General features: G+C 32.3%; 1 protein-coding gene across 34 annotated transcripts in view; it reads right to left on the bottom strand.

The window, feature by feature from the left end:
- The window catches only part of RBFOX1 (RNA binding fox-1 homolog 1), a 2692248-nt gene that overhangs the window by 98361 nt on the left and 2578928 nt on the right, over window positions 1–14959 (bottom strand). For all 34 annotated transcript variants that reach the window (XM_074280462.1, XM_074280471.1, XM_074280466.1 and 31 more), the window contains 3 exons: window positions 10767–10859; window positions 9025–9085; window positions 2745–2798 (listed from right to left, as the gene is read on the bottom strand). In XM_074280462.1, the coding sequence (XP_074136563.1) occupies window positions 2745–2798; window positions 9025–9085; window positions 10767–10859 (208 nt within the window). The remainder of the gene's footprint in view (window positions 1–2744; window positions 2799–9024; window positions 9086–10766; window positions 10860–14959) is intronic.

Here is a 14959-nt window from a genome sequence, read left to right as displayed (position 1 = left end):
TCCTAAATTGTATCCCCACAAACACACAGAGATGGACATGTGCACATACATGCAGGCTAGTGTGCTTTTGACTTTTCAGGAAAGAGGATGACCGAAGTTTGTTTTAAATCAGACACAAAATTTTCACCTAAAATAGATCAGTGTTGTTCTGGTTGAAAATATCTAGATAATCATTTCACTACTTTCATAAAGTTGTGAAGTTAAGTTAATCATGATGCAGCAGAAATAAATGAGGTGATTTACAGTTTTAGGAGACAATGATAATTAATATTTTTATATTTTTTTCCTAATCTGAGACATAACTTTATTGGCTCAGGAGTATAGGCTTCTCTTTCATATAATTCTAAAACATTTATATTCAGTAATTCAATCATGGGGCATTCTTGGCAAAGATACTGAAGTGGTTTGTCATTTCTTTCTTTAGTAGATTAAGGCAAACAGAGATTGGGTCACACATTTAGTAAATATCTAAAGCTTTCATTTGAACTCAGGCCTATCTGACTCCAGGCCCAGTGCTCTATATACTAGGCCCATTAGCTATATTTCCCAACACTCTAGAATAACTATGATTCTATTTCTCTATAGGGAAATAAACAAATAGGTTTTTTTTTTAATTGAGTTTTGATCATTTTCTGGCAAATGTGTGTAATGATTTCAGTCAAATTATATTTGGGACTGGGGGGACAAATGTACTCCCCTTTCTCCAAAGTAACACATTTGCTTTTTTTGTGATTATGATATTTAGAAAAGAGTAAAAGAAGATTATCACGATCCATGCCTACTTTTACTTTAAGCTTCTAATTGCCATCAGTTTTATACAGAAGCAATAACTTTACCTGTTGCAAGAAGCCTCTTTGTTTGAAAAACCAAAATTAATACTTGGGCTCCTGTGTCTGAGCTTTCTTCAAAGCTAGAAGGGGATGTATGGCCCAGTAATAGCTACAAACTTCAACATGCTACTGTGAGCACACATTTAAAAGTGTTTTCTTCTCTTCAGGTATAAAAATTAACTGGCAAAACTAGATATATTTTCCTTCTTCCACTTTCATGCCCAAAGAAAAAACTTTAGGAGAATGGCTTATTTGTAATAGATCACACACTTAATTTTCAGGAACAATGGTGAACTGGAAGAACTTAAAAAACTGAATTTTATGGATAATTAAAAATTTAATTCTCAATAGAATAGATTGATTTCCTCCTGAAACATTTCCCATGGCTGTTCACTAGCAGAATCCACTGCCCCAAGGTCATCAAACACATAGATGAATACTGAAAAACCTAGATCAAAGTCCAGGCAATTGATATCATTTGGCTCAAATATCTGCATAAAAAAAATCACAAAATTTTTGTTTTTTATCTATGTGCTTAGCATATAATATGCAACTAGGTGGAATAGTCGACAGAAGAGAAGTTCAAACCCAATCTCAGCAACTTACTAGCTGTGTAATACTGGGCAACTTACTTATTAACACTGTTTATCTCAGTTTCCTCATCTGTAAAATGAGCTGGAGAAGGAAGAAGCAAACCATTCCAGTATCTCTGCTAAGAAAATTCCCAAAGGGGTCATGAAGACCAACCCAATAAAATGAGTGAACAACAAATTGGCATATAATCAAACTCCAAATATCAACTGTCTCTACCTTCCTTCAATTCTACAAACATTCATAATATATTACAAACATACATACATTTATTTTTTCATACATATATATAGTTATGTATGCATATGTATATAGTATGTATAAAAATATCATATATGGGTATAATAGATACAGGGCCAAGACCTATTATCTAATAGATAAAGGGAACTTGAAGAAGAGAAAATCCCTTTTCTGATGCAGTTCAGCACCCACTGCAACTTTATAGTCTAACAAGTGTTGCTCAGAATATTGAGGGGAAATTGAGGTAACACCTTAGATAAAGCACCAGCCCTGGAGTAAGGAGGACCTGAGTTCAAACCCTATGGGCAAGCCACTTAATACTGACTGCCCCAAAATTAAAAAAAAAAAAAAAAGTGTTGCTTCAAACATTGAAAAGTTAAAAGACTTTCCCAGAATTATCAAGCCATTATGTAGAAGACGAATTTAACTTAAATCCACACTTGTGGCTTCTAAAATTCCAATACTAGATTATATTTTTCCCTACAATGCTTCTATAGTGAATCTACTGCAGGGAGAGGGTAGTAGAATGTTTACTGCAGGAATACTGAATTACCCCAGGACATACACACAATGTCAAAGTACACAAAGAAGCAAGCATCAAGAATTACTGATCCACATAGAAATATCCCATAAGAACCTTCTGATTAAACAAACCTTTTCAGTAGCAATTTCATTCCTACCTTTTGCCTGAATTGTATAGAAAACTAATTTTCCATTTTGCTCTGCCAGTAACTGTGTAAAATAAGCTAAGTAAAAAAATGTGTGACCTACACATATATGTATATTGAAGAAAATAATTGTAGATCAGTTTGCATTTTTTGAAAAAGTGAATGTTCTTCTTTCAAGCAAAATCAATGATATTAAAGTGAAAGATCCCCATACTTACCCTCATATACCATACAATAAATGAACAAGTCTTTATTGTTTATATGATTTTTAAATACTATTTTTATTTTCCCCAAGAAATCATTCAATACCTATCAAGATAGTTATTCTACAAATCCTACTCATGATTGGCAGGGCAAACAAACTGAAAAAAAAAAAAAGTCACAAAGAGATTGTCATGCACAGCGTTGTTCTTACCTGCATAGAATTCAGGACTATAGACTGCACCCACAACTGGATTCAATTTCCAGCCTAAAACATATAAAAAGTGGTCCATTGACATAATTATCACAAAAAGTAACAATTTAGTAATACTCAAACTTGTCAGATATAATTTCACAAATTTTTGACAGTGAAGATTGCATAGTAGCATGATACAAAAGTACAAAAAAAAGGTCAAATCCTACTTTTTTTTTTCCTTGCAAGCTGTTTGACATTGGGCCAGGAACTTAAAATCTTTGGGCCTCAAATTCCTCCTCTATAAAGTAACTATCACATTACATAGATACTACCCCTCAGGATTGTTATAAGGGTGAAATAAGGTAGTGATAAATGTGCTTTGTAAACTATAAAGCATTATATGAACACATATAATATAGTATGTAGTAGCTGTAGTAGTATCTTTTATTTGTGAATAAGAGAACTTTACAAAAATATTCATATGAAAAAACATTACCATATGTGTTCCTATGTGACTTTGTGATAATGACAAAAAGAAAATAATACAACTAAAACTTTTGACATTCTTTTTGAAAATGATCTGAACAGAAACATCTCCCAAGTACATACTTATTGAAAGCTTCTCCCTAAATCAATGGAATAAAATGATGATTTTTTATAAATAATTAACCATCTATAAATACTTATAAATAGAATATGATAAATTTATAATAATTTTACCAATCTTTTTCTTTAAAAAAAAACCTGCAAGGTGCATCTTTACCTAGAATCCAAAAATCTAAAACTTTTTTTGCAATAATTTCCAATGGTAATTGAAACTGACCCTGACTGGCTCTTTCTCACTTCCTAAAAGACCTTTTCAATTACCAATGGGAAGTATGCTTTATATAATTTTAGTGTGAATTAATTATGTGATATTTTCAAACTCTTTAAAAATTGACAAGGCAAGTATATTTGCTCTGATAACTATCAATAAGACAACATATTCAATTACCAGAATACTTTACAAGTATTAATATTTGATAGTCACATTTTTTGATTTATTGAAATCTTGAAGTCAGGTGTGGTTTTCTATCCAAAATACTTAGTGTGATTCCTTTCAACTTACTTAATAAGCGTATTCTTTCCATTCTTTAAAAACAAAAACAAAAACAGTAATTTTGCTTTAAGATGAATCCTAACCTAAACTTTAAAAAATTCCATACTTAAAAGTTGTGATTCTTCCATTTGTTTATGTTTACATCTACATAAAATATATTCTATATTTGCTTTTAATAATTTTTTTTCTGGCTATCTATCCTCCAAGAATGTGCCTAGCTAATAGACATTCATAATTGATAAACAGAAGACTGGCCAAGAAGTGATCAATTTTTGTTTTGTTTTAAGTTACAACCACTCAAAAGGAGTGTCTGCTAATGCAAAGTGGTGTTCCAATCCACATTATTTTAGAAAAATGAAATTGGATATCATAGAAATTCATGGCAGCAGGAAAAATAAAATCTGTCAATTTTCAAAATCAATGCTTTAAATATATTCGTTTTGCTATATAGGAATTGTTGAGTTCAATTCTACCTCAGACATTTACCAATTGTGTGACCCAGGTCAAGTTATTTAACCTTTGTCTACCTCAGTTTCTTCAACTGTAAAATAGGGATAATCATAGCACCTACCTGCCAGAGTTTTTGTGAAGATCAATAAATTGTGATAGCTATAAGGAACCCCTTAAAGTGCTGCATAAAATATAGTTATTATTAATAATGTTACTGACATAGTCTAGTCCTCAAATAGTAACTTGACCCATACCCATGAAAGAGAACCTGGGGTTCCAAAAAAACCCTGGAATTGGAATGATAAGTCATAGGATCATATTTTTTTTGAGCTAATCTAACTCTTTATTTTCAGAAAAGGAAACTGAGGTCCTGGAGAATGGAACCTACTGGTGAAAAGTATTACAGGTATAAAAGCACACACAAGTGACATTTAATTTAGACTTCATACAGAGAATCATATTTTCTATCTACCTCTATATTTTAGATATGAGAACACTGAAGCTCTAAGCAGTCAAATATTGAGCAAGTTTAGTAGTGGAAATGAAGGGAGCCAAATGAGATGACTTCAGGTTCTAGAGGAAGTCCTCAGTTTCTCAGGTCAACTCTAAAATCCTAGGGTCCTATGAAATTTCAAAGCCAGCTCAGAAATCAAAAGTACTTATTGACAATAAGGCAGTAGGACTAATGGGCTTCTTATTATGCCCATCTTCCTCTAACTCAGAATATTACAGGCAGGCAGATTCTGATTCAATAAAAGGGGAAACTTCTTTGTAACAAATAAGATTGTTCAATTCAATGAACATTTATAAAATAAGTGAAAGGTACTGGACTAGGTGTTTGGGATAGAAAACAGCATGTAGTTCCCTGACCTTAAGATTTCAATTAATGAAAAAATGGGAAATAGCAAACATGAATATATGAATTTTAACCTAAGCTCTATCTTTTTGCTACAACAAGCCACCTGCCACTTTTATAATGACTTTTTATAGAAAAATTCTTGGAGCATATCTGTATGATTGGTTTGAATTACAGGTGCCATTAATTTTGGCAAAGTTTCTCGGAATCTGGACAAGTAGTAAGGTCTGGATTTACTCTGGCAAATTTGTAAAAATTGCTTTCATTTGTTTTTTCCCAGGATAGTATTAGATTATGCCCCTAGATGAAAAAGTTCCACTAAGAGTACCACAATGGATACAAATTATTCAGAGTCCATTGATCATAGTATACGAGATGATGAACAATTTGAATGAATTTTGGACCTGTCAGCTCTGGCTGATGGAGTTCTCTAAGATGGTAAGTTATATTAACAGCCTCTCATTTTATCTAAGAAAAAAAGGGTCTTCAGAGATCCCAATTGATGCCCAGAGCTGAATTATCACCCCTCCCCCCATATCTCATTTTCTTCCCGTTCTCTATTCTGTGGGCTAGATGTTTTAACTTTTTTTGAAGGTAGCATGGGGAAGGCTTCATTCATCATGAAAATAACAGCAATTAAACTTTACTCTGTCTTGTCAGGGAGGTCTGTGCTAACCCATAACTGCGAGGGTTAATCAAGTGTGATGAGAACTGACTTCTCCTGAGCAAAGAGCTGCCAGGAAACTCTGGTGCAGGAGGAGGGGCAAGGAAATCTCCCCAGCAGGTGTTATTGTTCACGTCTTAGTGGGCACATCTTTCTTAGTGTCACTGTTCCCTCTGTCATTGTTCCCTTTCCCCAGAGTGTGTGCATGTGGGTGTACACTCACACAATGCATTTTTAACTTTAAAAGCTTAAACAAAACACAGGAAAATAAAAAGAATTTTCTGCTCTGTAGAGTAAATATGTGGACATACACAGTTCTCATTAGAAAAAAATTATTCCCATGACTGGATATTGTGTATTTATGTATACACATATGTATATACATACTCATGTTTGCTGTGTATATATGTATGCATATTTGTGTGTATGTATATATCCCATATAACTCTCACAAACCTAAAAGAGGTCCTTGGGATAGTGTTACTAAAGACAATGATCTTGTAATGTCAACAAGATGGACAAGACAATCCCAGACATAGCTTCCATTTTTTTATTTCTCTATTTGTCTTTTTCCCTAGACCTTCCAAATTTAGAGATTTTGATCAAAGACATTAAACCAAACAATGAAGCTTACAACCAAAGAAAAACAGCTGACAAAATCCTTCAGTTCCTAATATCCTAGGACCCCAGGCATGTTAAAGCAATAGAGCAATGACTTAAGCTATCACAGTTTAAGTCTCTGTTTCTGAAACACAGACAGGTTATCTGTGTTCCATTCAACAGGCAAGAGCTTGTGTGTCTACAACATTTGAAAAAAAATCACATTTAATGATTTCCATCTCTGTGCACGATTTTCAACCAAGCTACCAACAACACTCAATTTTAACCAAGTCTAAAAGGATTCTGAAAAAGAAGATCTATATTTGCATAAAATAAATAAACACACACATATACATCTATATTCTTTTGAGTTTCTGGAACAGAGATATCACATAAAATGGACTTGCAAATATTTTACATACAATTCCAATATTATTATAGGAAAATGAATGTATGCTGAAATGTATAAGATATTTGTAGATGTTCAAGGGATAGCTAGATATCATGCTCACTAAGCTTGGTTTTTAACTACATTAGGATAGGGATTATGAAAGAAAATGAAAAATTAACAAACTACAAATATTGGGGAAAGCTAAGCTTACTAAAAACATTCAGGTATACAGAAATACTAGAACTTTTAACCAGAAAAGTACATTTATTATATCCTGGATGTGATTAGTTATATTTGTTCAAAATTTGGATTAGTCAAGATTTAGTTCACAGTCCTTCTATTCCTCTCTTACTATCTGTCCAGGCTAAGAAGTAAATGAAGGACTGGCAACTGATAAAGGCAAAATAATCACCACTGACTGAGGGGAAAAACATCCTGCAATTCTTTTGCTAATCCTTAACATGTGTAAAATCTTAATTTTTGTTTCTATGTCAAGTAGAAATTTTTTTACATAAGTTTCTAGAGCTTTTTCCATTTATGCAATTTTAAGTCAAAACATCTTTCTTTTATTTCCTATTATTTGCCTCAAAGCCACCTCCAATTTTCAGAGTGATATTGTCTTTCAAGAATACTTTTTTTGCCCATCTTTTCCTATATCCTTTATAATGTCTTGAAGCAAAATAGCTTGGAGGATAGAGCTGACCTTTGAAAAACCTGAGGTCAAATCTATTATCTCCCAGATTCTTAAACTGTAGTTCATGACCATATCTACAATCTCAAAACTAAATGTGGAGATTGTGAAATTATGATTTATTATCAATAGATGTTTTATTTGTATACTCATTTTATATACCTATATATGTAAAAATGTTCTTGTGTGAAAAGGGATAATGAGTGAGAAAAGTTTAAGAAGCCTTGTATTTATCTGACATATGCTTGCTGGGCCATTGGGCAAGTCTAAGAAATCCTATATATATCTGACACATGCTTGCTGGGCCATTGGGCAAGTCCCTTAACTCCTCAGAATTCTAAGAAACCAAAATTATAGACTGTAGAGAAGGTGCTGCCCTACATTGGTAGGAAGAGTTTCCTCACTGGAGAGACAGCTACATCAACACAATCACACATTAAATCATTATCTCTAAACCCTTTATTTTTCAATAAGTGTTGATTATAACTCAAAAAGAGTTAATAGCTATGAATAAAGGGTCTTTCCATAGGAAGAGCATTGCTATTAATAAGTTATCCTCTGGTGCATGAATGAATTACTTGTCCTTAGAAATTACATGATACATTTTTGAAAGGGCTGATTCACTTCAGTACTGAATTGCCTCCTAATGGGGAAATATCCCTTTAATGGTCAAGGCCATTAAAAGGAAGTTGGAGCAAAAAGAGAAATAATAAGGGGAAAAAATAACCTGCCTTCTAGTGATTCAAAACATAAAAGAAAACTGCAAGTAGCCCACAATTAAGAAAAAGTAAGTTAGGAATTGTCATTGTATAACGATAATCATTTGAAAACTAACGTACCACTCAATGGTTAAAATTTTACTTAAAAAAAAATCTTTAACATCAACATCTAAATATATGACATTGATCTTCAAGGTACCATACATACAGGGTATCCAATAACAATGTGGAGGGGGTGTCTAAAACATAAAAATGATCTTCCCATCTCCTTACTTTGTTCTCATCTCTTTCTATTACAAGGACAACCATAATAGAACTCAATGATCACTTGCATGGTCCAATCTTAATAATTAATTTACCCAGGCTATGCCCACTGTGATTTTATCCAATTAAAAATAGCTAGGGATCTATTGTACAGCACTAATCAAATGAGAGTGAAATAAAGGTCAAACTTTAAGGTAACTATGTAATAATTTCCTGATATGGTCAATATGAAAGAAACTAAAAGGAGAGAAAGACCAATTTTTCTTTCACAACTTTGTTTTCTTATTTCTAACAGCTAGTCTAAAAGAGCCTACAACAATGAGAATACCATCAAATAGGACCACCCTAGAAAGACTGAAAGAACGGACTATTTGCTCAAGATGACCACCAAATGGGCAGTTTCTCTGTAAATGACCCAATTTTGTTCAGAATGTACCAAATTTGTAAAATGGAACATTATTCCAGTGATGAAAGAGACATGCCCATCTTAAGAAGCATTCCTAGTTAATTTTGTTAATTTGAAGGAAGAGCATAACTTCCTATGAAAGGTATGACTGTACTTACCATTTGTATAAGGGTTGACCGTCTTTTTATTTGTCATTACACGTGCTGTAGCATTATTTACCTAAGTACATAGAAAATCAAATTAGTATATTTTGCTGAGCAAGGTTGTAATTCTATTAATTGCATGCATTAAGGCTACTAGTATTAATATAAAAATGCAATTTAATTTATAAAAGGCAGTAGGTGCATAACAAAATCATACTATTTATAACTACATTTATTTCATAACCATTTAAACTTACAAATCATTTCAATAAAGCAACATCATATCATTTAAAAGTTTAATAAAGAGACATTAAAAGCAAATTAAAAGGTACTGCATAATTGAAGATTAAAAAGCATGCGTGTACTCCATGATAACACTGAAACAATAAATATTTTAAAACATAAAATAAAATCTCTCATATGAAGGAACATGCAGTGAAGTAGAAGGGGAAGAGACAAGGTACAAGGAAACAGAAAATGTCAAAAAAAGGGACAAACAAATTTTAGCAGTGTGCAACATAACCCTTTAGAAGATAAGTACCATTGGAAAAGCAACAACTAGCATTCAACACTGGAAACAAGAGCCTTTTTCATTGCAAGAATTAACAAAATCATTCAAGCTTTAAAATCACAGCTAACAAAAGGATAAAAAGAGGGTGCATTATTTAACACAATATGGAGTTAACAATCTGAGTAAGATGTGCACCAAGTCATATCCTCAGTCCAGTCAGTGCCTCCCAGGCTTGCTTAAAACGTACACTCAATTACAGGCGTACCAATATCGAAAAAAATAGAGCATCAAGAAAACTTAATACAACAAGTCAAAAAAATTCACGTGGTATAGATATAGATATAGATATAGATAGATATAGATATAGATATAGATATCAGCGCTAAATACGTGAAACGGCAGATGGACTTCTCCACTTACCATTCAGCACCATCGCCAGCATGGGTATGTATACAGTTACCATGGTTACTGAGAGTTTGGTGAGGGGCCTAAGCGCTACCGTCGAGGGGAAAATGAAAGGCAAAATATGCAACATCTTACTCCAAGACTACAGCATTTTCAATTGGTTTTTTTTTTTTTTTCTTTTTAAATTCTAACAATTATAATCCTATGGCAGTGTTGAGGGGGATCCGGTGGTAGAAAAAGCAGGCTCTTTATGTAAACATTTTACTGCTCCCCCAATTTTTTTCCTTCTAAAGAGGGCACAGGCTACTAACCTAAAAACCTGTTGATAATTGTCATTTTTCTTTAAGAAGCAAAATGTACAAGATATTTTTTTTTTCTTCTTCTATTTATTTATTTATTTTTATTTTTTAGTAATGCTTTGTGTTTCCCAATTTGCTTTAAAAAAAAAAAAAAAGCCACTGCGGATCCCTCATCAACCCTGCAGCAGAAAAAAAAAAAGCTGCTTTGTTTTTGGTTTGCTCTGTCATGCTTTTCTATTGTTTGGAATCTACTGCACCCATTTGATTTACAAAACATTGAAAATAATAAGTTCAAAAGATTAAGCTTTCATTTGTCTCATTTCTGTCATCCACCTTTCAGCAATAAGAATGAGAATAATAAAATAAACAAAACAAAACAAGTAAGGCCAGATTTCCTTTTTTATATATAAATATATATATAAACAATGGGAAGGGGGGGAGGGGCGCACACACAGGACACCAATGATGCATCTGAAACAACGTATGAGAGTGAAGCAGACATTTATCAAAAAGATGAAAAGGAAAATATTTTGAACATGCACCTCGATTTTACGGCCCTCTACCACGGTGCCGTGTAATTTCTCCCTCGCCCTGTCCGCATCGGCACTATTTTCGAAAGTTACGAAACCAAATCCCTGCATGCAGGAGGGAGAAGGGGGGAAAACAACATGCACATTATTATTTCAATCAATGATCACTTTTTAAATGTTCTCTCCATTTAATTTCTATCTCTTGTCCTTGCTTCATTTCTGTAACATGCAAATTAGAGAAATTATAAGAGTACTAAGATGTGCGATAAGTAAGAGATAAATGTGAACAAGTTTCCTCTCTTTAACCAGTTAGATATACCCCCTAAAGAATTCAAAGAATACCAAAAATACCTTTCTAAATGTCACTACAGAGGAAAATAAATCTAACAGAAAGAAAATGAGATCAAAATAAATTTACAGTGTCTTTCACAGAGAATAAACTAAAATAATGAGAAGATAAAGGGAACCACTTTTTGACATGCAGATCTTAAAAAAAAAAATTAAATTGTGCACAAAATTCAACACTGAATGCCAGTATACTCTAAAACATTGCCTACAGAATCATGCTGTGTGGTTGTAAGAACATTTCTTCTTCATGCAACACTAGGGTTATTTAATTTGTTGTTGTTAAATGCTACAGCCTTTACTTATTAAAAATAAATTAAAATCCTCACAAATGAAAGATCTTTCATAATAAAGCTTAAACATTTTAATTTAATAAACAAAAGTCACTTGATGTGAATATAATTTTCAACTAAGAATGCAGTTCAAGAAACGTTTTAAGCACTTTACATCAATACTTTTTTTTAGGTTATGTGCATGCAAATTCAATTGCCTACTATCCTTACTACCTTATTAGCAGAAGAGAAATGTGTGTACTTGCTGAGTAGTTTTGAAACACTGTTATTATATAAGTCAGTTCTTCAGAAAAATACAAGAGCATTTATCTAAAATACATTTGTATAATATATGTTAAACATGTCCCTCTTACTAATAATTGATTATTTAAAAAAATACATTACTGGCATAGTTTTATTTTAATATTACAGCTTAATTAGCACTAAACTTAAAATTGTTAAAATACATGCGTTTCTTCCCTAACATTGCTACCTAAAAAGAGCCTTCCCATCTTTTAATGATACCTGCATATTATGGTCAGAAACGTACACCAACCCTTTGAAACAACTTGAGTGTAAACTTTAATTTGTTCCCCCAGCTTTTACTTGGTAAACTAGATAGAGTTTAAAGGTATTATTATTAATAATAAATGCTATTTTAAGGCTTGATAAGGCTTTCATATTGGACAAACTATGTCTTAAAAATGGATTAATAAATTAACCATCTGGACTAATTATTTTTATTATATTTATAGGCTGAACTCGGCCAAGTAGCATATTCAGAGGCCAAAAAGAGGAAGCTAGAGCATAGCATCAGTTCTGTATGTACAATTAGAATGGAAAGTAGAATGGTTCCAGGTGTTAAGTAATCTAATTATGAAATGGTATTAATACAAAACCAAAGTTAAGTTTTTATCCTCTTATAGGTGGGTGAACCATCTATCAGTATTCTCTTCCATGGCCACAAAATTTTAATTATCAGCCATAATACAAATATGTGCTATTGGTTACAAGGACAATTACCTAAGCAAAAATGTATGAGTGATTCTATTGAATATACCTACTACTATTGGAAAAAAAAAACAAAAAACAAAAACAAAAACAAAAAAACTCTAAGCAAATGGTCATAAATATGGTGGCTCAACAACATCATTTTGAATGGAAAAGACTTTCTATATGAAGGATGACATTCCATATCAATTTCTTAAGACTGTATCTGTCCAGTCCAAAATTTATAGATTACTTGACTCAATATTCTCTTAAATAAACTCATGATATTCAAAATTAGGGACTAAATTTATTTTTAATAATGCCAGTTTGATCTTTGACAAATTAAAGTGACCCAAAGAAGTATCAGGAGGACAGATGTGTGATTAAAAAAATTTCTCTGACTTGAATTGCAGAAAAAAGCATTAGAAAGGAAACTCCTATTATATTTAAAATCTTTTGCAGAAATGGATTTAAGCTATGAATTTGTTTGATTTCATTTTTCTAAGATTAAACATTCTCAAGCAAAACTATCAGTTGCAAGATCTTGAGCTGAACAGTAGATGCTAAGCAAATTTAGTGTTAAGAGAATAGCATGACCCAGAAAGACAAAAAATAAAATTTTGACTTCATGAGGAGTGTTGTATCATTTTAATGCTAACAAGTTAGTCAGTATAATCTTAATTAGTGTGAATAATGAATTATCATTAAGTGTTGCATACATTATGAATCCCCACTATTATAACTTAAAATTATGTAAAATATGGTCATTGGTTCCAGTCCAATGGAAATATTTAGAGCAAATTCAAATAATGCAACTACTTTATAAGATTATTGTTTGCACTAAATGGGATCTAACTACTCAAGGACTAAGAAGTACAACAGGTTATGGAAGCTTCTCAGACAGAGGAAAATTATCCTTTATTGGCTATCAAAAATCAGGTGCATTCTTCTTATTAATAAAAAGATCTGCCAAATCCCTTACATTTCATAGCTGGTGATAGTCCTGTACTTTGGGAGAAAGAAACTTTCAGTCTTCCATATTAGAACTAACTATATACTTAGTTATAATATGCTTGCTAATGGGATTATTATCAGGCTATGTAACCTTCAACTCAAACTGAGTGGGGAAAATTAAACTTGGTTTGGATTCAGAATTAAAAACCATAACACTTATGATGAAACATCTGATATTGGTGTGTGATTTCTAGGGAAGATTTATTATTATAAGGTAAAATAGAAAAGTTCATTCATACCAGATAAGGAAAATTTTTCCTGGGAAATATAGACAGAAATGTGGTACCAAGACAAGAAAAGATGTAAACTGGGAAAGAAAGCTGCCTGAAGAACAGAAGAATAAAAAGGTACTAGAGTCTGAGAGAACAAAGGAAATATTCTGCCAATTACATGGTTACTAGCATTACTGGAGCAAAATTAGCTAACAACACATAACCCAAGGTGCTTTGCTTCACCTGGTTTATAAATATGCTCTAATACTAAAGAATACCCAGTATAAAATATCCCAGCTTATCCCTTTTTCAAATTTGGTATTATAGGATCTTCCTTTTGAGAGTTGAGAGTAAATTGTTTCCCTCAGAAGACTGCAGTTTTTGGGAATGAGAAATGGAGAGAAATCTAAACTAATCTTCCATTAACATTAAAAGACTCATTGGTTATTTTATATCACAGAAATTATGGTGAAAGTCTAGGTAGGAACATATGAATCAAAGAACTTTAGCAATATCAAAAGTTCAGATAAAGGGGCAGCCCATGGATAGAGCACCAGTCCTGAGTCAGGAGGATCTGAGTTCAAATCTAGTCTCAAACACTTAACCCAACTTAGCTGTGTGACTCTGGGCAAGTCACTTAACCCTAATTGCCTCAGCAAAAACAAACAAACAAACAAACAAACAAACAAACAAAAACTTCCTCTAGGGAAAAAAAAGAATTCAAAACCTAAAATTTCAACCAGCTTAATCCTGACTCTGGGCATATAGAGAAGCTGAAATAAACCACTTCACTCTTCTATAAAATGAACTAGATGATTTCAAAAGTTCCTACTACTACTAAAAATTCTATTATTTTATAATCTTTTTATAGCTGAATTTTAGCTATGAAATAATATTTCTGAAGATTCTATTTATGAATAATGATTTTTTTTTATTTACTATCGCATCCCATTCTTAAATGTACCTACTATAATTTAATAAACACACAAATCTATGTTGCTTTCCACACTAGAAATTCAGCTAAAATGGCAGATAATTTTAATTTTTACAAACAAAATCAAATTTTATTTTGATTTGATTCAATTTGTTTTCTCTTACAGTCAATCTCAAACCAGATCCAAGTTTATATGGTTGCTTTCAAATTATTATTTTCATAACTTATAACTCTCCTACTTGTGCAATATAAATATTAACAAAGAGAGATAGAAAAATAAGCCTGAAATTTCATTGGCTTAAAGAGGTCCCTATAAGGAACTTCAGGTGCCTCTGAGAGAACTTTTGAATAGTGTGTTTTCTACTTGTATTTCAATGTGATTTTTATGTGATTAGTAAAATTCTGTTTTAAGCTAATAGGGGGGAAAACCCAAGTAGT

The sequence above is a fragment of the Sminthopsis crassicaudata genome, chromosome 1 (genome assembly GCF_048593235.1).
Source record: "Sminthopsis crassicaudata isolate SCR6 chromosome 1, ASM4859323v1, whole genome shotgun sequence".
NCBI classification, from domain to species: Eukaryota; Metazoa; Chordata; class Mammalia; order Dasyuromorphia; family Dasyuridae; genus Sminthopsis; species Sminthopsis crassicaudata.
Note: the sequence above shows the minus strand (reverse complement) of the source record. Positions and strands in the feature narration are given on the sequence as shown.